Below are 25,724 nucleotides of genomic sequence, written 5' to 3'. Positions count from 1 at the left end.
ATTTAAAAGAAAATACTAAATATTGTGGATCAGGGATCCTGTGTGGCGCAGCGGTTTGGCGCCTGCCTTTGGCCCAGGGCGCGATCCTGGGGACCCGGGATCGAATCCCACGTCGGGCTCCTGGTGCATGGAGCCTGCTTCTCCCTCTGCCTGTGTCTCTGCCTCTCTCTCTCTCTCTCTCTCTGTGTGTGTGTGACTATCATAAATAAATAAATTTAAAAATAAATAAATAAATAAATATTGTGGATCAATTTCTACTATGGACCAGACCTGTGCTAATTGCATTGTAGTTATTAGTAGTTATGATTAGCAGTAACACCACTGACCAAAGAAGTGCCTCAAACAAGCCATGGGATGCCTTGGCTCTAAACCCTCTATCTCTCTAGCCACGTTCCTCCATCCATCCTCCCCTTCTGGCATATTCCCTCCAACTAGAACTCTTCATATTTTTTCTTCCCTGCCCTCCTTATGCTACCCTCTGTACCTTCCCCCTTGTAGTCTTCCATCCTGGCAGTCCTCCCTCCAGATTACCTAACCCAGTTAGTCCTTCCAAAACTCCTCCACCTTCAGTCCCCTCTCCCCCACCCTCAACCTCCCCTCCCTCCAGCCTCCTTTTCAGACAGTCCTCTTTCCAGGTGAACTCCATCTCGATTAGCAACAGATTCATGATAGAGTGTGGTGTGGCCAGAGACCGAAGCCATGGGGCCAGAGATGAGTCCTTTTTAATTGCTGGGGAATTCGGGTTGGAAATAACTACCGCTGACCCACCACTGACCCCCGACCTGCTCCTCTCCCGGGGCGTGTCCCATCCATTCGGGGCAGGAAGCCCCTTCTGTGTAGAACAGTTCCTTGCTGAGATGGTGTGGAGGGCCACTCTCCGGGGACCAGAGGACAGCATCACTGGGCAGCCGAGGCGGGAGGACAGGGCCTCAGAGGACGCTGATGCGCTCGGCCAGCCCCTGCATCTCATGGTCCTGCGGCGGCAGGGCCCCACCGAAGTCCCCATCGGCGGGCAGCCCGGGTCCGGGCAGCGGGTGTTCTGCCACGAACTGCTCCCAGCGCGCGTCGTCACTCTCGTGGGTGATATACCTCTCGCCCATCTTCCCCTCCAGCTCTCGGAGGTCCAGCCACGTCTGGTACTCCTGGGCCCGGGAGAACAGGTGTTAGCAGGAAGAGCACAGCCCATAGCAGCTGAGCGGCGCCCGCGCATCACCTGCCCTGCGGGTGACAGGCCGGGTACAGACGAAGGTGAAGCCACACCCTTCGCAACCTGCCCAGCCAATAGAAATTCATTCAGCTCCGCCTCCTCCTGCCTCCCAGCCAATGGGAAGCTCAGCCACGTTCCGGATTCACGGAAAATGCACCTGCATCCTTCACCACCTACACAGCCGATAAGCCATCGGGCTCCACCCCTTCCCCCAACCCAGCCAATGGGACCTCTCCTCCCCCTTCGCTCTCAGCCCCGCCCCCCCGCATCACCTGTAACCAGGGGTGGCTGAGAGACTTGTCCACACTGTAGCGCTTGCGCATCTTCACCTGCAGCAGGTTGTTGATGAGGTCAATAGCTGCATGGGAAGGAGACAGACAGTTCAAGGCCTGAGCGGTCAGGGGCCGCCCCTCCTCCAACAGGCCACTCCAGCCGACCTGCTACCATCCCGGCCTGCCTTCTGCACTGGCCCAGGTGGCTTGGAATCGCACCAATCGCTCACTCACCTATATCCACATTAAATTACCATTTTGTCAAATAAATAAATACATAAATACATAAATACATAAATAAATAAAATACCATTTTGTCCACCCCTCCCCCCACATTGCACACACACTAGCTCCCACATCTTTTCACCAAGCCTCTCCCTCAGATTTCCCATTCCTATGTCACCTTCATTAAGTTTTGTCATACACAGGTACACACAGGCACCCCTGGAAATGTTCTTCACTGAACATTTTTCTTTAAGCCAGGGGAGCCTATGTGGCTCAGTCAGTTGGGCTACGGACTCTTGATTTCGGCTCAGGTCATAATCTTGGGGTCGTGGGGTGGAGCCCCAAGTGGGGATCTGCAGTCAGCGCAGAGTCTGTTTGAAATTCTCTCTCCCTCACCCTCTCCCTCCACCCCCACCCGCCCATGCACCCGCTCTCTGTAAAATAGAGAAATAAAATCTCTAAAAATATTTTTTTTCTTGAAGCTAAACCATTTGTCCTAGATGTACTGTGAAGAGGACAATGCAAGTTGAAAAGCAGCATGTATAGTACTCTGCCACCTGTATAAAAGGGGGAACTAAAAGAATGCATGTCTACATATTTGCTCATACATATTTGTAACACTTGTAATAGCCATTGCCTTTGGGAAGAATGGCAAAGGACTGAGAGAGGATTTTCACTGTAGGCCCTTGTGTATATTTAAAAGTCTGGGGGATCCCTGGGTGGCGCAGCGGTTTGGCGCCTGCCTTTGGCCCAGGGCACGATCCTGGAGACCCGGGATCGAATCCCACGTCGGGCTCCCAGTGTATGGAGTCTGCTTCTCCTTCTGCCTGTGTCTCTGCCTCTCTCTCTCTCTCTGTATGACTATCATAAATAAATAATAAAAAAAAATACATTTAAAAAAAAATAAAAAAAATAAAAGTCTGAGCCACGTCAGTATTTGATCAAAGAAAAAATCGATAACATTTGGCTTTAAATCATTTCACTTTTTAAAAATTCATTTTCCCCTTGAAGGACTTTCAAGGGGAAAGTGAATTTATTTTTTTTTAAATTTTTTTTTTAATTTTTTTTATTTATTTATGATAGTCATGATAGTCACAGAGAGATAGAGAGAGGCAGAGACACAGGCAGAGGGAGAAGCAGGCTCCATGCACCGGGAGCCCGACGTGGGATTCGATCCCGGGTCTCCAGGATCGCGCCCTGGGCCAAAGGCAGGCGCCAAACCGCTGCGCCACCCAGGGATCCCCGAAAGTGAATTTATTTATAACAGAAATATTCTATCAATGAAATGAAAACCCAAAGTTTATTGGCCATGCCCACAAAAATAAAATGAACAGAAAACAATATTATTAGATGATAGTCAGTGGTTTCCTGCAGAAGGCTCAGAGAGAGGCCCGTTCTTTAAGAAAAGGAGAATTAGCAAGTGTCAGGCATTCGAGACAAGCTGGCACTTGTCCGAGGCTGTCTCCTTGATCAGAAGCCTTGAAGGACAAGGCCTCACTGTGTGAACCCCTGTGAGTCTAGGCCTTGTCCACACAGCCTCCCTCACACATATCCATCCACACCAAATTCACTTTCGCATACCCGATGCGCTTTTACAAAGATTTCTGAGTGGGTCCCAAAACACAATGTTGAGGACCTCCAGTATTACCCCAGTACTCATGAATCCACTTTTTTTTTTTTTTAAGATTTTATTTATTCATTAGAGAGAGAAAGAGAGAGAACACAAGCGGGGGGAGGAGCAGAGGGAGAGAGAGAAGCAGGCTCTCTGCTGAGCAGGGAGCCCGATGTGGGGCTCCATCCCAGGACCCTGAGATCATAACCTGAGCTGAAGGCAGATGCTTAACGGATTGAGCCACCCAGGTATCCCTCCTGAATCCATTCTTATCACTTACTATTTTATTTAGCTCTCTCAGGCCCACTGCTGCCACCTTTTCCTGTACTAAGCCCTATGTCACCCCCTCTCTGCCTGCTCCATGAGGCTATATCCCTCTCGAGCCCTTCCCTCCTCGACAACCTTTTCCCTACATGACCTCTTCTTTCCAACTCATCTCAGAATTCCCAGCACCTAGGACAGTCAGTGCCTGGCACACAGTAGACACACACATGCTTGTTGAATAAACTGTTCCGAATAGTGATTGTCTTAACCTCCCTCCTATCCTCTGTTTTCCTGAGCTCCCTGACTCCAAGACCTGCCCCTCCATCTTGGGCTTTCTAACATTCCCCAGGATCTTAGCACCGCTGTAAGCCCACCCTCCACATTTGGCTCAGGCCCCATTGTTACAGGCCTTCCAAGAGAACTTTCAGGGGCTCAACTCACAGGCCCCAATGCCACTACCTGGCCACAGGCCAAAGCCCCTAGATCTCAGTGTCCCCCTAGGGCCTGGCTCCCCTCTCCTTGCACCCCTCACTCGCACCTGGAGCACTTTGTTTCCTGTGAACTAAGAACTAGGCCTGACTAGCTCCACACACACCCTTTAGCCCCTGCCGCAAGGTTCCAGGTCCTGGGTACCTCCCCATAGCCCCACCTACCTCCAGGCTCCACCCCCACAGGACCAGATGTTCCAGGGCCCGCCTCTCCTATGGTCCCGCCCACTCACCCACTTCCGGTCGCCCCCCTTGCCCGCCTCCACCCACCTCCGGAGGAGATGCGGCTCCAGGGGCAGGCTGGGTACATGAAGGCAGCGTTCTGGATCTGGTCTTTGATGTCCTCGTCCTCGTTGAAAGGGAACGTGCCACTGAGGCTGACGTACATGATCACGCCCACCGACCACATGTCCAGCGAGCGGTTGTAGCCCTGGTTGAGCAGCACCTCGGGCGCCAGGTAGGCAGGCGTGCCCACTACCGAGCGCCGGAAGGACTTCTCGCCGATGATGCGCGCGAAGCCGAAGTCACACAGCTTCACCTGCGGAGGGTGTGGGGTGGAGGGTCCGAAGGGGCGTTAAGGCTGCACCCTGCCCAGTGACCCTCCACCACGCCCACCACTGCGTTCCAGACAGAACTGCATGCTGGTTGGAATCCAAGCTTTTCCTCTCACTGGTCAAGCGGCCTTGGCCAAGTGACTCCCTATGCCTCAGTTTCCTCATCTGTACGGGGAGGAGGATGGAAACAGCGTCTACCTCAAAGAGTCCATCATGAGGGTCACATGAGTTAATCCATCTAAAGCACATAGGACAAGAAATGCCACCTGCCCCTATACTTCCGCCACATCAGACAGGTGTCTTAACCACCCCGTGCCTCTATTTCCTCTTTTGCACAACGGAGATCCTAAAAATCCCTACCTTAAAAAAAAAAAAAAAAAATCCCTACCTTAAAGGGTGGTTGTATGCAGTGAAAAAACAAATAAATAAAGTGGTGGGCACAGTGTCTGGCTCACAGTGAGGGCCCCGATCTCAGGGGCAGGCCTTAACTTCTGCTAGCCCCAGCGTCATCTGTCTCAGGGATGTTGAAGCAGCTTCCTCTCAGCCTTCCCTGGGGATTAAGTGTGACCCTGCATGTAAACTGCTGACCGCGATGGCTAGCAGTCAGTAACAGATGTTCGCCCCCATTTCCCTTGATGGTGGAGCAGCCGGGGGTCATGGACAAGCTTTGGAACCAGCAACACTCAGGCTGAAGGTCCTGTTCTCCTTCCTACCAAGTCCATAGGTGGCACCACCTCTGTGCTGCCATCTCCGTTCGTGTATCGTTCGTCCCCTGTTCAAAACCCTTGTGTGGCTCACGAAGACTCTCCAGACAGAGTCCAAAACCCTTGAAGCCCCAAGCCTCTGTTGCTTGCCCTCAAAAAGAGCCACAGCCCAAACTCTTGACTCCATGTGACAGCCACACCACCCTGTCCTAAGATCCTTTTCCTTTTCAAAGATGCACCCTTTTCTACAGATGTTACAAGGGAATACGACTTAGCTGTTAAGAAATGAAAGTACTGATCCATGCTACAACATAAATGAATTCTTAAAACATGAACTGAGTGAAAGAAGCCAGTCACAAAGGGCCACATATTCTATTACTGAATGTTCTGTTTAAACGAAACACCCAGAATAGGCAAATCTACAGAAAGTAGATTCATGGTTGGGATGAGGGGTGGTGGGATTGCAGGATGTCTGGGGGGTCAAGGATTTGGTTTGGGGGCCTCTCTCTAATGTTCTAAAATTGTTCTAAATATTCTAAAATTGTTCTAAATATAAAATTGTTCTAAATATGTTCTAAAATTGATTGTGGTGATGGTTGCACAATTCTGAATACACTAAAAACCACTGAGTTGTATACTTTTTTTTTTTTTTTTTTTTTTAAGTAGGCACCATGCCCAGCATGGAGCACAGTGTGGAGCCCAACATGGAACTTGAACTCAGGATCCTGAGATCAAGACCTGAGCTTAGATCAAGAGTCAGACACTTAATCAACAGAGTCACCCAGGTGTCTCTGAATTGTATACTTTGAATCAGTGAATTATATAGTATGTGAATTATATCTCAATAAAGCTGTTAAAAAAAATACAGGGTCTTTTCCCAGGCTGTTCCTACTGCCTAGAATACTTGTCCATCCAAAAAATGGACTTACTCTTTCTACAGAGCGGCTTTTTTCTCTTACTCTCTAAATGGGCTATACAGTTATGTGAGCTCAGAGAACCATATCACAGAACTCATTACAGATATACTAGTATTTTTGTGACAACATGATTGACATTTGCTCTTCCCTCTGTGATCTGTACTGACCAATATGGTGGCCTTTGGCCACTTGTGACTACTGAGCACTCAAATGTAGCAAAAGCAACTGACAAACTAGTTTTTATTTTATTTAATTTTCATTAATTTACATAACTGATCCTATGTTATATCCAAGGGTGCTACTAACAACTGAACGATTTCCAGAAGTGGAAAGAAACCATGAGGTTGATGTGAGCTGTTTCCACTGGGAGTCAAAATCTTTTACCCTTCCACAATAAATGTTAATGAGAATAATATATTTTACTATTAAAAACAATAACAACGACGACGACGATGAAAGCAGAGGCACCTGCATGGCTCAGTCGGTTAAGTGTCTGCCTTCAGCTCAGGTCATGATCTCTGAGTTCTGGGATCAAGCTTCCCACTCAGCAGAGAGTCTGCTTCTTTCTCTCTCCCCCCAGTCCCTCCCCGCCCTGCTCATTCTCTCTCTCTCTCCCAAATAAATCAAATCTTTAAAAAACAAAAAACCCATCTTAGACTTAGTTATTGGAGAACTTTTTAAAATATGCTTGGAACAACTTGGATATGTCAATCTACTTTTCCAACTGCTAATTTTATGAAATCTAAGCAAAAAATCAAGTATTTCTGATAAAAATTTCACATCTGAATGGAGATAGGCCCTAGGTGTTAAATACATATCAGATTCTGAAGGCTTGGTATAGGAAGAAAGAATGTTTCATTAATAACTAATATGTTGATTACATATTGAAATAATACTTCCATATACTGGGGTAAAGTATATTATTAAAGTTAATATCATTAGAGGCTCCTGGCTGGCTCAGTTGATAGAGCCTACAGCTCTTGATCTCAAGGTTGTGGGTCTGAGTCCCACACTGGGGGTAGAGATTACTTAGAAACAAATTTTTAAAAATCCAGTTAATGTCACAAGTTTCTTTTGACTTTTTTTTAAAGATTTTATTTACTTATTCATAGACACAGAGAGAGAGAGGCAGAGACACAGGGAGAGGGGGAAGCAGGCTCCATGCAGGGAGCCGGATGTGGGACTCGATCCCAAGTCTCCAGGATCACACCCAAGGCTGCAGGCGGCGCCAAACCGCTGCGCCACCAGGGCTCCCCTCTTTTGACTTTTTAAAGTGTGGCTACTAAACTGTAGTATCTGGTATCTCTAGATACCAGCAGCACCCATCCTCACCTCACCTGCCCAACAGCTGTGACAACCCAAAATGTCTCCAACATTGTCACATGTCCCCTAGGGGGCAAAACTGCCCTAGCTGTAAACCATTGCTAGAGATGAACGTTCGTTGGCCTTAGAGAGGAGATATCTTTGCTCACCACAGTTTCTGATGCCCCTACATGGAGCTGGGCACATAGTAAGCACACAGCAATTCCTAGTTGACTAAAATGAACCTCTGGCTTTTGAAGTGAAATGAACTCAAAGTTTGCAAAACACAGATCATAAAGCAAAAAAATACACAGGATGTGGAAGGGGTACATGAGAATCTGTAACTAAGGCCCTTAAACATAGTAGGCACTCAAAAAACTCCCATCTGTTAATAATCATCACCCCTATACAATCTGGCTCTGCCCCTGAAGGGCATTCTCACCGCCCAGTCCAAGGTTCCTTAGGACTGTTTTCCTAGCAGACCCACAGAAGAAATTGCCCTCCGCTTCCCCCATTAATAATAAAAACTTGAGGGCAGCCCGCGTGGCGCAGCGGTTTAGCGCCTCCTGCAGCCCAGGGCGTGATCCTGGAGACCCGGGATGGAGTCCCACATCGGGCTCCCTGCATGGTGTGCCTGCTTCTCCCTCTGCCTGTGTCTCTGCCCCTCTCTGTAACTGTGTCTCTATGAATAAATAAATAAAATCTTTAAAAATAATAATAATAAAAACTCGAATTGAATGGGCCACAGGGCCATGGAGAATAAAGACTACATTTCCCAGCCCCCCCTTGCGGCCAGCCAGGACCACGTGAGCTACTCATGGCCAATGGGATGCTGGAAGAGGTGCCTTGTAAACCTCCACACCCGCCGTTCTGGAGGAAAGAGGTGTGTTCATTCCCTCCACCGTGTTTCTTTCCTCTTCTCCCTCCTGTTATGTCACATGATGGAGACCATCATGAACCACGGAGATGAGGCAACATCATAGAGAGCTGAAAACAAGACAGCCGGAGCCGAGTACCTGACTAAGAAACCGCTTTTTCAGCCTCAAAATGCTTATGCTGGACCCTACATGAGTGCGAAATAAGCCTCTATTTTATTTAAGCCATTGTTACCTCGAGTCTCTGTCTCCAGTTATCCTGATTCATTCAATCCCCACCCACCTCCAATATTTGCTGGGCTCCCCAAATCAAGCTGGGACATAACTGACCTGAGGAAACGGGTCAGCTGACGCCAGCAACACGTTCTCCGGTTTCAAGTCACAGTGGACGATGTTCTTGAAGTGAAGGTGTCTCAGAGCCACCAGGATCTGAGGGGAGGGGGTGGGGTGGGTAAGAAAGGCAGAAAGGTACTAGTCCCACACTCCGCCTGCAGCTGCCAGCCCTCCAAACCCCATCCATGCCCCTCTCGGCACCCCTAAAAATACCCCCCCAGGGGCAGGGGAGGCATTGGAACTCCAAATAAGAATCTCAGGACCCCAAAACCATGACACCTGGGTTAAGAGTTGAAGATTCCAGAAAGGCTCGACTGTAGCACTGGGGTTTGGGAAGAGTCTGAGGTCCTCTAGCACGTGGTAAGCTCTTGACAAAAAAGAACTATTAGTAAAGCTGGCTCGTCTGCGGAGCTGGCAACGTGTGATCTCCTGGAACATGAGTTCGAGCCCTACCTTGAGCTTAGGGTTTATTTTAAAAAGAGGGTGGAGGGCAGGATGCCTGGGTGGCTCAGTGGTTGAGTGTCTGCCTTTGGTTCAGGGTGTGATCCCCGGGTCCTGGGATTGAGTCCCATGTAGGGCTCCCCGAGGGAGCCTGCTTCTCTCTCTACCTATGTCTCTGCCTCTCTCTCATGAATAAATAAAATATTTTAAAAGGGGGCAGCTATTAGTAAAGTAGTGGCCTTTAAGATGGTACTACTGTGTGACTCCATTTTCTAGGAAGTATTTTTCATCCATTAAAAAACTTTAATATGAAATAGTCCAAATACCAAAATGATCTACATTATATATCGAATGCAACATTCTAAAGAGGCGGGGCGAGGGGTGGATTCTTGAGCCAGCCTCCGCAGGTGGAAAACCCGGCTCTACACTTCATAACTAGCTTGTAGCCTTGGGCAAGCCATTTTAACCCTCTGGGTCTCAGTGTTCTCGCCTGTAAAATGCGGGTAATAAAAGTACCCAACCTCAGGGTTTGCTGTGAGGTTTAAATGAGTAGAGGCATAGAGAGTGCCTAGGACAGCGTCTGGCACAGAGCAAGCACTACGTTAACTACTACTATCATTGGCACTGGCTACTCTTTTTGTGATGGCCTGCGGGTGAACATATTTCTTTGTGTGTTTCAAACAGACCTTTTCCTGCTCTATCTGCTAATTCAAAAATATCTTATGATGGCGAGGTGAGCTGATTTACAAAACAAAATGCAAAAAACAGATACAGGGATGCCTGGGTGGTTCAGCAATTGGGCATTTGCCTTTGGCTCAGGGCGTGATCCCAGAGGCCCAGGGCCGAGTCCCGCATCGGGCTTCCTGCATGGAACCTGCTTCTCCCTCTGCCTGTGTCTCTGCCTCTCTGTCTCTGTCTCTCTCTCTCTCTGTCTCTCATGAATAAATAAATAAAATCTTAAAAAAAAAAAGGAACCATACAATTTACAACCACTTTATCTGCGGACACTATGAACATCTTGATTCTGTGTAATCCTTGTACTACAGCCAGGGAGATTGAGATCCCCGGTGTGTATGTACCTCTTTTCCAGATTTCCTGTTTGTTGACCACCTCCTCCCTTACTAGTAAATGAGGAGAACAAAGAGGGCAGGTTGGAAGCTGACAGATCCAGGTTCTAATCTCGGCCACCTAGCTGTGTGACCTTGGGCAGGACAAAGACCCTCCCTCCACCTCAGTCTCCTCATCTGTAAAATGGGGGTGATAGTAATACCTACCTCAGAGGGCAGTTGTGAAGCATAAACAAGCCCATGAGATAAAGGGCCTAGCACAGGACTTGGGGTGGGGCAGAGAAGAGGCAGAAGGCAGAAATCTGCAGGGAGACAGAAAAGAGCACAGGCCAAAAAGAGAGGGAGAGATGGAAGACTAGAAAGAGAAACTAACCAGTTGGTGAAGGCAGGCAGTTCCCTCTCCCCACCCGAAGTCTAGATGAGCCTGCCTAAGTGGGCTTCTCTCCCCACCCCACAAGCCAACCTGATGAAGGCATAGAGCTGGGGAGAATGAGGGTGCTGGGCCTGCATAAAGGAAGCATAGCACAAGGGACTTTGCAACCAAAAGAACAAGTCCCAAATCAGGTGAGGGGCCAGCCAGATGGGAAGGCCTTTCCAGGAAAGCTGTAAAACCCAGAAGCCACAAAAGGCAATGTTTAACATAAAAACTTTTTTGCCATAAAAAGTTAAACTCTTTATGGCAAACAAAAGCCATGAATGAAATGAAAAAGAAAAGAAATCCTGGCATAGAAAGAAATTGGGCAGCCAGGATGGGTCAGCGGTTTAGTGCCGCCTTCAGCCCAGGGCGTGATCCTAGAGACCCTCTTTGGGAATCGGGTCCCACGTTGGGTTCCCTGCCTGGAGCCTGCTTCTCCCTCTGCCTGTGTCTCTGCCTCTCTCTCTCTGTCTCTGTCTCTCGTGAATAAATAAATAAAATCTTAGGAAAAAAACTGAACACAATTGACAAGGATCCAGGGTCCCTCATATACAAAGAGCTCTCAAAATTCAATTATAATAATCCAATTGAAAAATGGGCAAAGGGTATAAAAAAGCACAAGCTAATAAACATAGGAAAATATGGCTCAACCTTACCCATAATTTTTAAACTGCCAAATAGAGCCACATGAAGTATTACTTTTCCACCTATAAGACTGGTGATTATTTTATCCAGAGTTAGTAAGGAGTGAGGAAGTAGATAGCCTCAACCTGTTGTTGAGAGCAAAGACTGAAAGGGATTTTAGAGAATAACTTGGCAGCATGTTTAAAAAATTTCTAAAGCACATTCCTCTGGACTCAGGAGTCTATTAATCTGAAACATGTTCTACAGAAATTCTCCCACCAGAACCCAGCAATATGTGTAGACAGATATTCACAGGATGTTGTTTGTAATGGTGGAGAAATGAAAACAACCTCCATACTCAGCAATTACAGGATTTGATGATATCCATCATGGGATACAATTCAGAAAAAGAGGCAGCTCTACTAACTACATACCAAAATAGAATAGCCTTCCAGAAGTACTATTAAAGTGAACAAAGTAAGAGGCAGGGCAACATATGGATGACACCAATTAGTTTGATATTACTAGTTAAAAGCACGGATCCTAGGTTCAAATCCCATTAGCTGTATGACTCTGGGCAAGTTACTTAAAGTCTCTGAGCCTTGGTTTCTTTCCTCTCAAAAAATGGGAGCAATCATGGCCACTACCACATAGGTTGCTTTGCAGAAAAAATGAGTTAAAATGGTGCCTGGCACACAGTATGTAAAAATGAGTGGCTGAATTACTTATCACATTAACATTCCCCATCCCTGCCCTGCCCACTCTGGGTGATTGCTGTCCAGGGCTGGGGCTATCTTGGTCACAGCTGTGTCCCCTGCACTCTCTGGCATGGGGCCAGGAACAAAGCACGGGTACAGGGAGAGCTTGGTGAACCATCTAATACATGGCTGAATGAGCTCCCTACAGAAAGACCTCTCTCCCCTTCCCTTTTCCTACACGAATATAGTCAGGCCTAGGGAATCTCATTATCTCAAGTAATAAAAATATAAAATAATAATTTCTTATTTTTCTATACTAATAACTATGATTTTTCACTACTGCTCTATTATTTGTATTGTTCTATTGTTATCATTCTCTTATTATTCTCCAGTCTGTTCTATTATTACTCTACTATTTTGAAATTACCATTCTATTATTCTTTCTATTATTATTATTACTATTTTTTATTGTCCACTACTAGGACTCCCACCAGTGTCTGCCTGACCTGGGCATAGGGCAGGTGGTGAGCCAGGCAGAGGGGGGCAGGGACAGGTGTACCTGGGTGATGAGGAACTTGGTGAGGCGTTCGGGCAGCCGGCCCTTCTCGCTGGAGAGGATCATCTCCAGCATGTCCCCATGCAGCTTCTCCATCACCACAAACACCTTCTCCGGTGTCTCAAACATGCAATCCAGGTTCACGATCCCTGGGTGCCGCAGACTCTGGGGTGGGTAGGGTGGCAGTCAGGGTCCAGGTTGCGCATGAACTTGGGACCCCCGAGGCAAGCCATGGGACCAGATGGACGACAAATAAGAAGGATGACCCCGGGGGGCGGCAGCTCCTTCCCTGGGGGTGGCACTGGGGGAAGGGGGAGGGGCTTCCCACAGGCCAGACAGAATCACATCCCCACACCACTGTATCTAGAAGGATCTTTATGGTATGAAGCTCTGCTGAAGGCCCAGGGTTGTAGGAGGGAAGGGGGGAGGGAGAGAACAGAAATATGGAACAATGGGAACGACCTCTGTGCATCTCTGTTTTAAATCCTCTTCCCTCCCCCCAGCCGTGCCTGGCCTAACTCCATTTCTCCCACCCAGGTCCCCACCCAGCCTCCTCCCTGGGGTCCAGGCTCCAGTCCCACCACTCTCCACCCACCTACCAGGGCAGCCTGAGATCTTCCTAAAGTACACACACTCAACCCTGTCCCTTCATTGCTCAAAATCTTTCCATGGCTCCCCAGTACCCTGAGGAGAAAATCCATGGGGTGTCCTCACCTCCCACCACCTCCCCACACATAAACCATCTGGTATCTTTGAACTTCAAATTCCTAGAAGACTTCATGTCCCTCTCCCCTCTAGATCTTTGCACAGGCTGGTCCCTCTGTTCAGAATACCTTTCCACCCCTCAGTCCCAACATGCATATTCCCTCCTCCAGGAAGCCTTCCCTGACCACCCTCAGCCTGGGTCAGTTGGCCCCTGAAAGGAGGAAGTGGGAAGGGAAGATCCTTCCTAGGTGGGAACTGAGCTGGGCTCCAGAGCCTGATGGTCACCTGCAGAATGGCCACTTCATTCCGGAGCTGGCTTTCCTGCTTGGTGGGGAAACGTAGCTTGTCAATGACCTTTACTGCCACGTCCCGGCCTGTCTTCCGGTGCTTTCCTGGGCAGAGGATAGGGGAGGTAGGGGATGAAGGGAGCAAGACCTTCCAGTTCTGGCAAGAGGCATACCCCCCCCCCCCCCACCACCACCACAGAGACACAGGCATAGTTGAACAAATATGGGCAGAAGGCCATTAAGGTGGCTCTGAGGGGTCTCCAGGAGAGATGTAACAAGTATGGGGCCTTGGGAATAAAGGTGGAATGAAGAAGGTGGAAAACAGCTCTGAGAAGGGAAATCTATAACATGGTAAACTAGATTTATAACCAATTGGAATCTAGGAACTAGCTCTGTGGCCAATCAGAGTGCAGAATTCGTTCTCCTATTAATGGGTGAAAGTCCATTGGCTTTTCTCAGAGAGAAAAGAAGCGCCTGCAACCATCTGGCTGGAAGATCTAGCTTTCTAAGTCACCCAGAATAGGAAGTGAGCATATAGCCAATCAGATTGGAAGATCTGGAGCCCAGAAACCCCCAGGATCCCCTCTGGATTAGCTCAGAAGCATTCATACCTCCATAGACCACTCCAAACTGTCCGGAGCCCAACACCTCATCTGGGAAGATCTGGTAGACAGTGGCGATGTCCTGTATGGCAGGGAGGGGAGGGTCAAGGGTGCAGATGGAGATGGGGTGTTGAGGAGACTAGGGAGGGTGGGACGCTGTGTGGGAGGTAGAGGACATCCTTGGGACCATGGGTTGTGGGCAGGGTCTCACCACATTCTCTTGAATCTGGCTGTTGGACACGGAGATGCTCAGAGAAGCTTGTCCTGGAGAGAGGGGAGAGGTGGAGGTGAGGGGACCCCAGGCTCAGGATAATCTTCACCCTTAGCTCCAGAGGCAGCCTCTGAAGCCACACCACCCAGGTTCAAATCCAGGGGATCCAGTGCAGCTCCAGGCCACTGACTTGTCCATTATGAATCTGTTTCCACATCTAAAGAATAAGGGTAATAAGAGGAGCTCCCTCATAGGGCCAGGGGAAAAGTAAATGAGATAGGCTGAGGGGGTTCAAGAAACGATATCATGAATGATTTCACTGAGCATTGCACCCCAAGTAGTGCCGAGGGAAGCCATGCTGATCCCATTTTACAGAGGAGGACACTGAAGCTCAATGGGAAAGTCCACACTGAGTCCAACATCTCCCCCTTGAACTTGCCACCCTACCACCCAACCAGAGCCAGAGTTCTGATCCTTCTGCCATTTGAACATCTGCCCCCTCGCCATCCTGGGTCTGGCCCCTCCCCTTCCTCCCTGGTCTCTCTTCCCCTGTTCTGCTCTTATTCACCATCCATGGGGAAGCACAAACCTGAGCCTGTCCTTCCTCTGCTCCAAACCTGCTGTGGCTCCCCAGCACCCTCAGGAGTTAAGCCTAAGCCCCTTCAATGACCTCACAGGCATTGGTCCCTCATTTACCTCTTTGACTTCAACCCCCATCAAACAACATGTTGGGTCCTCCCGACACCCTGGCCTCCTTGCTGGGCCTCAGATACAGCAAGTCCCTTCCTATCTCCTGCATTTGCACTTGCTGTTCCCTCTGCTATGAATGTGCTTCCCTAACTCTGGACTTAGTTAAATCATCCTCATCACAAAGTCTCAGCTCAAATGTCACTCCTGGGCACACGTTCTGTAGTGTACACTTGTTGTTCATGCAGGATGATCTGATAAGTGTCTGTCACTCACACTAGATTATGAGCTCCAGAAGGCAGGAACCTGGGACTTTCTGATCATCTTCTACCTCTGCTTGAAATATTTCCCATTTGCTTTCCCCTCTCTCCACCCTCCTCAGCTTCAAGGTCTCAGCACAGATGTTGCCATGTCCTGGAAGCCCTTCTGGATACCCAGGCTGGATCAGTTATCCCTTCTGAGCTCCCACAGTCCTCTGACTCCCCTGTCCCGCCCTGCCAACTCTGGGTCATCACTGTTGGAGACAGGTCAGTTTCCTTTACTGGACTGTGAGCCCTGTGAGGGCAGCTCCTAGGCTATCTTGGTCATTGCTATGTCTCCAGAACTCTCTAACACAGGATGAGCACAGAGAAGACACTCAGTAAATACCTGAATGAAACAGTCTGAGCTCACAATCCAGAGGAATTGTCACCACCTGGGACAAGACTCAGAAAAGGGAAAAGCCCATGCTCAAGGCTACACAGCAGGTCTGGGACTTAATAGAGATTTGAACCCAGGCCAGCTGAGTCCAGAAGCCACATTCTAAACGGTGCCATTCCCTGCCTTCTCCCTGGCTCTTCCCTTCCCTGGGACCCTCCCCACCACCACAAGCCCTTCCAGACCCATCCTCTCAGGGCCCAGGGTGGGGACTTACTGTGGGGTGTGTGGCCTGGTGTGCTGGGTGCGTCCTGGAGGATGACTGGCATCAGGGCCTGGCGGATGGCGGTTTCCCAGCCCCGGGCAGCCTCAGCTCCCTGCCCACTGGGCCCCCCTGGGGCCCCGCCAGGAGTCTCGCCCACAAAGTAGGTGACATTAGCAGTGACAATCTCAAAGCAGTGGGGGTTGGTGCCTGGTGGCACAAGGCTGAAGTTCTGGGCAGGCTCCACGGTGAGGATTTCTGACAGCGGAATTTCCTGGCAGGAAAAGAACCAGCACCAATGAGGATGCCAGGCAGACCCTGGGGCTTCCCACTTACTCAGAAGTGCATATAGAATCCAGTATCAGTGGGAAAGGGCCTGCTTTGCATAGAGTAGTCAGAAAAGGCCTCCTGGAAGAAAGTATGTGAAGCAAGAGATCAGAAAGGTAAAAAGAGGCCAGCTGGTGGAGGATGGTGGAAACAGCATGTGCCAAAGCCCTGAGGTGGGAAAGGCTTCTGTTCAACCTGTTCTCTTCCCATTACATGGATGGTGCCTAGCACACAGGAGGTATGCCAGGTTTGGTGAACAAATAAAGTTAGGTCATGAGAGGGGACCACGGGCTTTGTCTCCAGGGCCCTGGGGAGCCATGGAAGTGTTTTTTGTTTTTTAAAAAAAGATGTTATTTATTTATTCATGAGAGACACACAGAGAGAGGCAGAGACACAGGCAGAAGGAGAAGCAGGCTCCCTACGCAGAGCCCGATGGGGGACTCAATCCCAGGACTCCAGGATCACACCTTGGGCTGAAGGCAGGCACCAAAACACTGAGCCAACCCAGGCATCCCATGGAAGGGTTTAGAACAAGGCAGGGGGAGGTTTCTGGCTGTATGCAGAGGGTGGATGGGAAAGGATGGGACTGAGATAGGAGATCAGGAAGGAGGCTGAGGGGGCCAGATGGAGGGGAGGGGACAGAGAGAGAAGGTGCAAGGTAGGTAGGTGCAGAGGGAAAGAGCATGCTTTGAAAAGTTTTGGAAGAGAAAGCGGGGGTGGAGGAGTGTTGCATTAGAGGGAGAAAAGAATTTTAAAAACGAAAAAATGAAACAGGGACAGACAGACACAGCTAATAAAAACAAGAGATAGAGACGTGGTGGGGATGGCATCGCAGTGTGGCCCAGCATACAGGAAAGATGAGAAGGCACCCCCCACCCCCAACCCCGTGGGAAGCCGCTCCAGAGCAGGTAACCCCGAGGCATCCAAGTTTTATTTTAAGAGCAACCGGAGGGTTCTGGCGGTTTTATCGGCTCTTCTGGCTGCTATGTGGGACAAGAGTGTGGGGGCAGTGCAGAACCAAGGACCCAGGAGGAAACTGCCCAGCGCACAGCGCTACCAGGGCAGGTGGTGGGGAAGACTGAAAAATGACCCAATACTTCATTATAAAGTGAAAACGGGACAGGGAGCTCCGAAAGTTATCTTCACGGAGGTTAACTTGGAATGAGGGCAGCAGCCCCACGGCGGCCCATGGGGCCTTTTACAGGTGCCAGACTTGAGGTGCGGGCAGGTGAGGTAAGCTGCCCGGGTTCCCCAGCTGGGAAGTGGCGGAGCCAGGTGGGGCCATGTGAGCCCTTTTGCTGGTGACAGGCAAGCAGGGCAAGCAACTGGAAGAGGAGTGGGAGGAGGCGGTCTGGGGGAGCCAGGGGCCGGAAGGCCCACCTTGTAGTATCTGTTGGTCGTGTTGTTCTGGAACAGCGTGATGCACTTGCAGTCCAGGCGCCAATAGTGCCGCTTCCTCTGTAGGGAAAGGTGCCCCAGGTGAGGTGGTCTGCCCTTGGCGCGCTTCGCAGAGCCAAACCCCGCCCCCAGACCTAGCCCCGCCCCCAGAAGGCTCCACCCTTCCGCCTCTTATCTCCCACCCCCTCTACCCTAGCTCCGCCCCGCAGTGGGCCCCGCCCGTTCCTAACTCCAGCCCCACCTCCATCTCGCCCCCTTCTCAAGTTGATCACGCCCCTCCCGCCTTAGCTCCGGCTCCACCCCACCTTGCCCCGTCCCATGACCTCTCTCCAACTTTAGGTCAGCCTCCACCAGGCTCCTCCGCCCCTATCTCCTGCCCCAACCCATCTCCTGCCTGCCCAGAACTGGCCCCGCCACTATAAACCCTCCCCACCACACCCTCCCGACTTGACCCTACCTGCCTGGCCCCACCCTATATCACACCCCTACTTAATTACCTCCAGTTATACCTCTAGCCCGGCCCAGCACCCGCTGATCCCATCCTCTATAACCTAACCTCAGGTCCTTCTCGCCCCTGCCCCTAACTCTAGCTTCCTAGTTGCTGGTCCCACTCCTCCCCTGACCCTGTCCTTAGTTCCGCCCCCTTAAGAGCCCACCCCTCTATTTGTAGCTCCGCCTCCAGCTCGGCCCCGCCCATCCAGCCTCCTCAGGCGGACCTTGCCCCGCCCCTAACTCTGGCCCCGCCCCGCCCACTCACCAGCGTGTCCTTGTTGCTGTAATGAACCACCCAACCCTCGCGCAGGGTGGTGCTAGATTTCCGTGTCGTGTGTCGCACCGACTGCACCACCCTCATTAGGGGGATGTACCCCAAGGAGCTGAGGGGGAGGGGGAGAGGAAGAGGATAGAGGTTACAAGTGGAAAATACGCATAAGCACATCTCTGTGCCGCAGGGCACATCTCTGGGCAGCGAGGAGTGGGGTTTTTTTGGCCACACTTCTGTGGTTTCCACATTTCCCATAATGGGGGAGGGGACTCTTGAGAGGGTCACATTACAAGACTGGATTGTGAAGTCAGGCAAATCACTTACCCTCTATATACCTCAGTTTCTCCACCCAAAGGGGTAGCTGTGAGGAGTGAAATCTTTCTGAGGAGTTTACCACAATGCTCGGTACCCAGTGGTCCTCTGATAAGTGCTAATCTGTACTGAGCCCAGTGATTGTGCGGCCAGCTGTGTGACACTGGGCAAGTGACTCAACCTCTCTGCCTCATTGCCCTTATCTGGCCACATGCTATTATTACAGAGAGGAAATGAAGCCTGAGAGAGTCACAGACTTGCTCAACTCCAGAACCAGCCACCTCTTGATCCCTCCACTAAACCAGGACTCAGGTGGCCTTGGCACTTCTCTTTGCCTCTCTGAGATTTGGTTTCCTCATTGGTGAAATAGGCTGCCTTTCCCAATACCCCCACCCAAGTCCATCAAGATCCAACTCTGACAGCTTCTTACTCCGTTACTAAACACTCCAGGAAAGACCTGGCAGAAAGGGAATTTGAACCTCCAGGCAGCTTGGGTCAGGTAACACCAGTAAGAAACTCTCTGACATCATCATGACCTGCATATTCATCTCCCCTCTGGCCTGGTCTCCCATTCCCTTCCCCTTGCCCTCCTTGCTCCAGCCACACCAAGCTCTGTGCTGTTCCTGGAACAAGCTTGGCCCTACCACAGGGCCTTTTCACTTGCTATTCTTTTTGCTTGGTAGGCTCTTCCACTCACTATCTTTCACATGTTTCCTTTCCTCCCCTCCTTCAGATCTCTTCAAATGTCACCTCCTCAGAGAGGCCCCCTTTAATGACCCTAACTAAAATAGCATATCTTCATTCTCTGTCCACTCTCATTGCTTTATTTTTATTTATTTTGATAGCAATTATCAATACCTGATGCTATGGATGCATCTGTTTACTACCTGTCTCCCCAACTAGAGTGTTTGCTTTATGAGGCCAGAGAGTTTCCCAACAGCTGTGTGGTTGGGGTCCTAGAACCCAGTAGGTGGTCATTAAGTGTCTACTGATGCACTGTGGAAGTGGCTCACCCTTCTCCCCACGTTTATGCCTCCCTTACCCTGTGAGGTGAAGTCTTAGCTCCCTTTCTCTTAGTAATTATTGGCTGAAGCCCCTGAGCCTCAATCTTCTAACCTAGGAATGGGGACAGCAATCCTTATGTTCCTTCTGAGAAGGATTTAGTTCAAGAAAAAATAATTAGGGGTGCCTGGGTGGCTCAGTGGTTGAGCATCTGCCTTTGGGTTGGGTCGTGATCCCGGAGTCCTGGGATCAGGTCCCACATTGGCCTCCCCACAGGGGTCCCGCTTCTCTCGCTGCTTGTGTCTCTACCTCTCTCTGTGTGTCTCTCATGAATAAATAAATAAATCTTAAAAAAAATACTTATACATTGATGATGGTTTCAATGCAGAGGTTACGCTCATTTACATATGTATTACTGTATTAATACAATGTACTAATTGTGTATTAATATTATTCTAAAACATATTTAAAAAGTAAAAACATTTAAAAGATGAGAGTAAAAGTAAAGAGAAATGAAGATGCAAACATTTTTTCCCCATACCCCAGGATGGATCCCCTCCCAACCTCCACACTTTGGGAATTCAAGAACAGAGTACCAGGGAGGATTCTCTTTCCATCTCCTCAGTGTTTACAACCCAGCAAGCACTTGATCCACATGATGTAATGGAATTCGAAAATTGCCTTGTGAGACAGGTGCCATTACTGCCCCAGGAGGAAACCGAGGCACAGGGAGACGTGACCAGCAGTGTAAGTGGTAGAGCTGGGACCTAGCCTTGATGCTCTTAACCTTTAGCGCCCCGTGCTCCCAAAACCCTGCTGCCTTCCTGCCTCCTGGACACACAGGCATTCCACACCCATGCCTGAAACCAGGCTCTGTCCTAGGCACCTGGAGAATGGACCTGACCTGACATCTACCCACCAGCTCCTTGCCCCCAAGCACTTGAGCGTATGGGATAGTAGAACTGAATAAATATGAATCCCATTTATAATGTAAACACATATAATTAAGCCAATTATTTTTCAGAGCTTCTGTGCCAGAAGAAAGCCACTGACTGTCGGGTCCTTGGGGATGGTTTTCCCCTTCCCCTCATTTAACAGATGAGAAGACTAAGGCATCTAAAGGGGAAGGGACTTGCTTAGACCATACAGGTCAATCTGAGGCCAAAATGGTTATAAGAAAGTGGGTAGTTTCCCTTCCTTTCTAAGATTTGAGTATACTGCGAGAAGAGCTAACACTATGGAATGCTTACTGTGTGCCAGGCACTATTTTAGGTATTTCATTTCTATTCATTCACTTTGCTCTTACAACAATCCTTAAAGGTAGATCTTCCTGAATCCCCATTTTACTGATGAAGAAAACTGAGGGCCCAGAGAGATTAATCTCCTGCCTGAGGCGATATAGCAGTCCTGTTCTTACTCTCTGCACTGTCACTTTGCAACACAGACTTTCTGGAAGGGCCTGCCAGCAGCTGATCCCAGTGGCATCCTCAGGGAGAGGAGCTAAGCAGCTAGGAGACAGGGAAGTAGGAGGGTTTGACTAGCTACTAACTTTGTGTGTGGGGGGGGGTGCAAAAAAGTGGTTTGATTAAAGCACGAGGACAGGGGCACCTGGGTGGCTCAGCAGTTGAGTGTCTGCCTCTGGGTCACATTGTGATCCCGGGGTCCTGGGATCGAGTTCTGCATCAAACTCCCTGCAGGGAGCCTGCTTCTCCCTCTGCCTATGTCTCTGCCTCTCTCTTTGTGTCTCTCAAGAACAAATAAATGAAACCTTAACAACAACAACAACAATAATAAAATGCATGGTAACAGGACCCTTGGGCAGAAAGAGTTGTAACTATCTACCTCTTGAATGATTGTATTAGCAGTTCCCCCCAAAGAATTACAATATAAATTAACATCTGCTTCTATGAAAACTTTCTAGCCATGTGCATTTTTCAGGAAAAAGGGAAAATTAAAAAACAAAGTGTGGGTGCCTGGGAGTTTTAGGTGGGGGGGCTGTCAACCCACTGTAGAGATAGGAAGGGTCTTCCCTGAAGGATGCCCTGGGTACCTCTCGGCCTTGCCTCCCTCGCCTTCCTCCTCCTCACTGGCGTGGAGGGCATTTTCCGAGTGGGAGCCTGGGATGACCCCGGAGTCGTCAGATTCATCCATGAGGGAGCTCTTGTCAGCCTCGCTGAAATCGGTGGCCTCCTCCATTGGCACATCTAGGGGGACAGGGGTGTTAGAGGGGCCTCTGCCCAGTCCCACCCCACGCCCCCCTTCCCACTCAGCCCACAGCCTCTCACCTCCGTTGATGAGTGCTTCCCCTAAGCAGTCGTTAGGGACACGGGTGGCACAGCGCTTGTGACAGTTAAACTTGCAGTCTGGTATGAGGACAGGGAACAAGTGGACAGGTGGGAGGGGAGAGACAGGTCATCTGTAAGGGTTAAACCTTGACTCCTAAACCCCAGGCCCAAAAGATTCTGCTTTTGCTGTTTGGGGCAGGAAACCTAGCTGAACCTTCTCTGGTTGTCCCTCTTTGAGTCTAGAATATTTGGGGCTGGGTAATTCTTTGTTGCAGGGGCTTTTCTGTGCATCATAGGTGTTTAGCAGCATCCCTGACCTCTACCCACTAGAGGCCAATAGCACATTCTCATATGATTTAAAAATTTTTTTTTATTCTGGATTTCTAAGACTCCAGATTTCAATGTCCAAGTTTCTAGAACTTGACGTATCTATGATTTTAGACTGATAAGGCTCCTTGATGTCCAAGGTTTTAGGGTTTTCAATATCTAAACTCTAGAAATCAGTGACTCTATAGTTCTACAATTTCTGGACTAGAAATCAGTGACTCTAGAGTTCTACAACTTCTGGACTGTGAAGCCTCCAGAATCTGATGATTCCAAGGTTCTAGGATTCCATACACCCGAGATTCTATAATTTCATGTTCCTATTGTTCTTTAGCTCTGCACGTCTAAGATTCTAGAATTTGACAGTTTCAATGAATTCTAGAATTGGGTGAGATTCTAGAATTATAAGTTTTTATAGATCTAGATGTCTGGTTTTCTAGAAATTTGATAATCCAGAGTTCTGTGTCCTAGATTTATGGGACTCTAGGATCTCATTTAATGCTTCTGGGCTTTTATTATTCTCAAATCCCATGGTTCTAAAGTTCCAATATTCCAAGAATCTATAATTTGGTAGTTCTAGGATCTATGAGTCTGAAGTTCTGTGGTTCTTTTTGCTGAATCCTAGGATCCAGAATTCCTGAAGCCTAGGATTCCAGTTCTGTAGTTCTAGAATTCTCAAGTTCCGCAGTTGTAGAATGCCACAATAAGTGGCTTATAGATCTAAATGTCTAAGGTTCTAGGATTCTAAGTTTCAACTGACTGAGGTTCTAGGATTCCAGAATTCCAAAGTTTCTAAAACACCAGGATTCAGGGCACTCTTCTGAGGCTCTGTGCTCCTAAGGATCAGAATCCTGGGATTCTTTTTTTTTTTTTTTTTTTTAAGATTTTATTTTTAAGTTATCTCCACACCCAACATGAGGCTGGAACTCACAACCCTGAGATCAAGAGTCACAGGCCCCACCAACTGAACCAGACAGGTGACCCCATAGTACTGGGAGTCTTACATCCTGCCACCAGCCCAGGTGAGAGAGGTCCCAAGCTTCTAAGTGTGTGTGTGTGTGTGTGTGTGTGTGTGTGTGTGTGTGTGTGTGTCAGGACCTTCTGACCCCCTCCATCACCCCATGGGGGCCCCCGCTGACCTTTGCACTGCAGGCCCTGGCGAAAGAGGCCCTTGAGGAGTTTCTTGCAAGCCTGGCAGACGGTAGGCCGTGTGTAGCTGTGGATGAGGAATGTGTGCGGAACTTTCACCTTAGAGAGCAGCATCTTGTCCAACTCGATGGGGCGGCCCGTGTAGGAGGAAGCAGATGATGAAGAGGAGGAGGATGGGGGGCGGCGAGGCAGGAGCTCCATGGTACTACGGCTCTGGGGTCAGCAAGATGGGAGGGGACACATTAGTGGGTGACCCCATGCCTGGGCCCTGTTGCCCGCCCCCCACCCCGGCCTGCCCGCTTCCCAGCCCCTCACCAGCTCATCAGCCATGCAGGGCAGGGACTCAGAGGTGCTGAGACGCACAGAATGGCCACTGGCCAAAGATGTGGACGATAGGCGCCTCTTGCGGGCACCACTGCAGTTGTTGGGGATGCTGAAGGCACAGCGCTTGTGGTAGTTCAGTCCGCAGCCTGCGGGGGGCGCCAGACGATCAGAGACTTATTCTCGCCAGTCCTGAGCTCTAAAGCTCCGCCCCACCCTCTTTGCCTTCTCTGTAGATTAGGAATACAGCAGCTGTCTCAGGAGGGCCCCCTAGTAGTGCCGTTAAAGTCAATGAAAAACTATAAAAACCCAAATCAGGTAGAAGTGCTACTGGCCTAGAAGGTTCTGGGCCAGTCACCAGGCAAAGAACCATGAGCAGGTGAGGTGCTTGCTAAGGGCCCCAGGAATGTGGACTGGGTAGTGGCAGAAGGAAGCCACAACCACTGTACCAGTTGCACAAAGGAGGAGCGTACTAGCAATGACTACTTCTTCCTTATTCTGATATATGTGCACCAAATATTTTTATCTTCTTCCTTCTCTCCCCTCATCATCTAACACAATACTTATTATTTTTTTAATATGGTATTGGTCCAATTTTAGTTTACGTGCCGCCGAAGGGAGCACCGTATAACATTTAAATTACAGGGTATTGAAGGAAAAGTGTGAACACACATTGTCTTCTGGGGAAAGGGTTAGCATATTTTCAATTGTACTCGGGACGATTCTATCATATCAGAAAGAAGTATGACTTTATGGTCATTTCTTTCCTAATTTATCTTTTTTTTTTCTTTTTTTAAATCCTTGTCTATGAAAGAATCAGGCTCAGCTTATTTTCTTGGTGGGCTTCCTGAGCACTTGCTCCAGCACATCTCCAGTGATTCCAAATCATTCCAAGAATGCTCCCTGTTCTGCAGTGAAGAATGCTCCTCACACTTTTGGAAGCTTCTTTGGGGCCACCTTATAAAGCCTGTCTTCTGGTAGCCCGGCTATCATAGGCTTTCCTGAAGGTGGTGCTTCGGGAAGAGCTTCAGGTTGGCAAATGACCTTTGCCTACAGGAAATACTTCCCAGTGTTGTTTTTTACTCACTCCTGTGCTTCATAGCACTTCAAAATCTCATCCCTGACTCCCTATGTGAGTATCAAGGTAGAGTCAGACTCCCATCAGAAGGTGTTAATGGCATTAGGAACAGTCATTTGTGATTCCTTTGGAACCACACAAACGAAGACCATCATCTATGATGTTGAGCCAATGAAGTCTGTGCTAAGGATGTCCATTGGAATGGATGACACAAGGGGCACCTGGATGGTTCAATCAGTTGGGTGTCTGGATCTTGGTTTTGGCTCAGCTCATGATCTCAGGGTCTTGAGATTGAGTCCTGTGTTGGGCTCCTTGCTAAGCATGGAGCCTGCTTAAAATTATCTCTCTCCCTCTATTTATCCCTCTTCCCCCTTTATCATGTGCATATGTGCATTCTCCCTCTTAAAAAAAAAATTAATGACATTGCGCAGTGATGGTTACATATGCCAAGACATTAAGAGTTGGATATGGTTTGTGCATGATGGCAGTACTGACAGCAGCTCTGAACGCACTGAATCGGTTTTCTGCAGGTCTGATGTGGCTGTCATCCTTAGAGCTCTTAAATGCCATCGGCATATTTAGGGCTGCCTGATAACAATCCCAGTCAATGCTCATCTGCAACACAGGGCACTGAAGACTCAAGATTTCCATATAAGCGTGACCACCACGAAGCTGGAGATCCTCAGATGATGGAACATAAGAGAACACTGAACAGTCAATGCAGGTGCAGATAGCCTTCATGGAATGGATGGTCTTCAACTGCTGTGTGTATAGTCAAGGCAGCTATGTGGCTTTCATCTGCAGGCAAGGTGAGATCTCAA

At 49.1% G+C, this 25,724-nt stretch overlaps 1 protein-coding gene across 1 annotated transcript in view; it reads right to left on the bottom strand.

Moving 5' to 3' along the window:
- Window positions 1-669: 669 nt before the first annotated feature.
- Window positions 670-25,724, bottom strand: part of PRKD2 (protein kinase D2) — a 35,188-nt gene continuing 10,133 nt past the window's right edge. The window contains exons 4-18 of the mRNA XM_041744762.1: window positions 23,820-23,974; window positions 23,495-23,717; window positions 22,032-22,109; window positions 21,797-21,950; window positions 18,427-18,544; window positions 17,652-17,729; window positions 15,960-16,218; window positions 14,360-14,412; window positions 14,158-14,230; window positions 13,545-13,651; window positions 12,558-12,719; window positions 8,751-8,849; window positions 4,339-4,606; window positions 1,480-1,565; window positions 670-1,142 (exon numbers count right to left, since the gene is read on the bottom strand). Coding sequence (XP_041600696.1) covers window positions 930-1,142; window positions 1,480-1,565; window positions 4,339-4,606; window positions 8,751-8,849; window positions 12,558-12,719; window positions 13,545-13,651; window positions 14,158-14,230; window positions 14,360-14,412; window positions 15,960-16,218; window positions 17,652-17,729; window positions 18,427-18,544; window positions 21,797-21,950; window positions 22,032-22,109; window positions 23,495-23,717; window positions 23,820-23,974 — 2,126 coding nt within the window. The 3' untranslated portion in view covers window positions 670-929. The remainder of the gene's footprint in view (window positions 1,143-1,479; window positions 1,566-4,338; window positions 4,607-8,750; window positions 8,850-12,557; window positions 12,720-13,544; window positions 13,652-14,157; window positions 14,231-14,359; window positions 14,413-15,959; window positions 16,219-17,651; window positions 17,730-18,426; window positions 18,545-21,796; window positions 21,951-22,031; window positions 22,110-23,494; window positions 23,718-23,819; window positions 23,975-25,724) is intronic.

This window comes from Vulpes lagopus, chromosome 2, assembly GCF_018345385.1.
Source record: "Vulpes lagopus strain Blue_001 chromosome 2, ASM1834538v1, whole genome shotgun sequence".
Taxonomy (NCBI): Eukaryota; Metazoa; Chordata; class Mammalia; order Carnivora; family Canidae; genus Vulpes; species Vulpes lagopus.
Note: the sequence above shows the minus strand (reverse complement) of the source record. Positions and strands in the feature narration are given on the sequence as shown.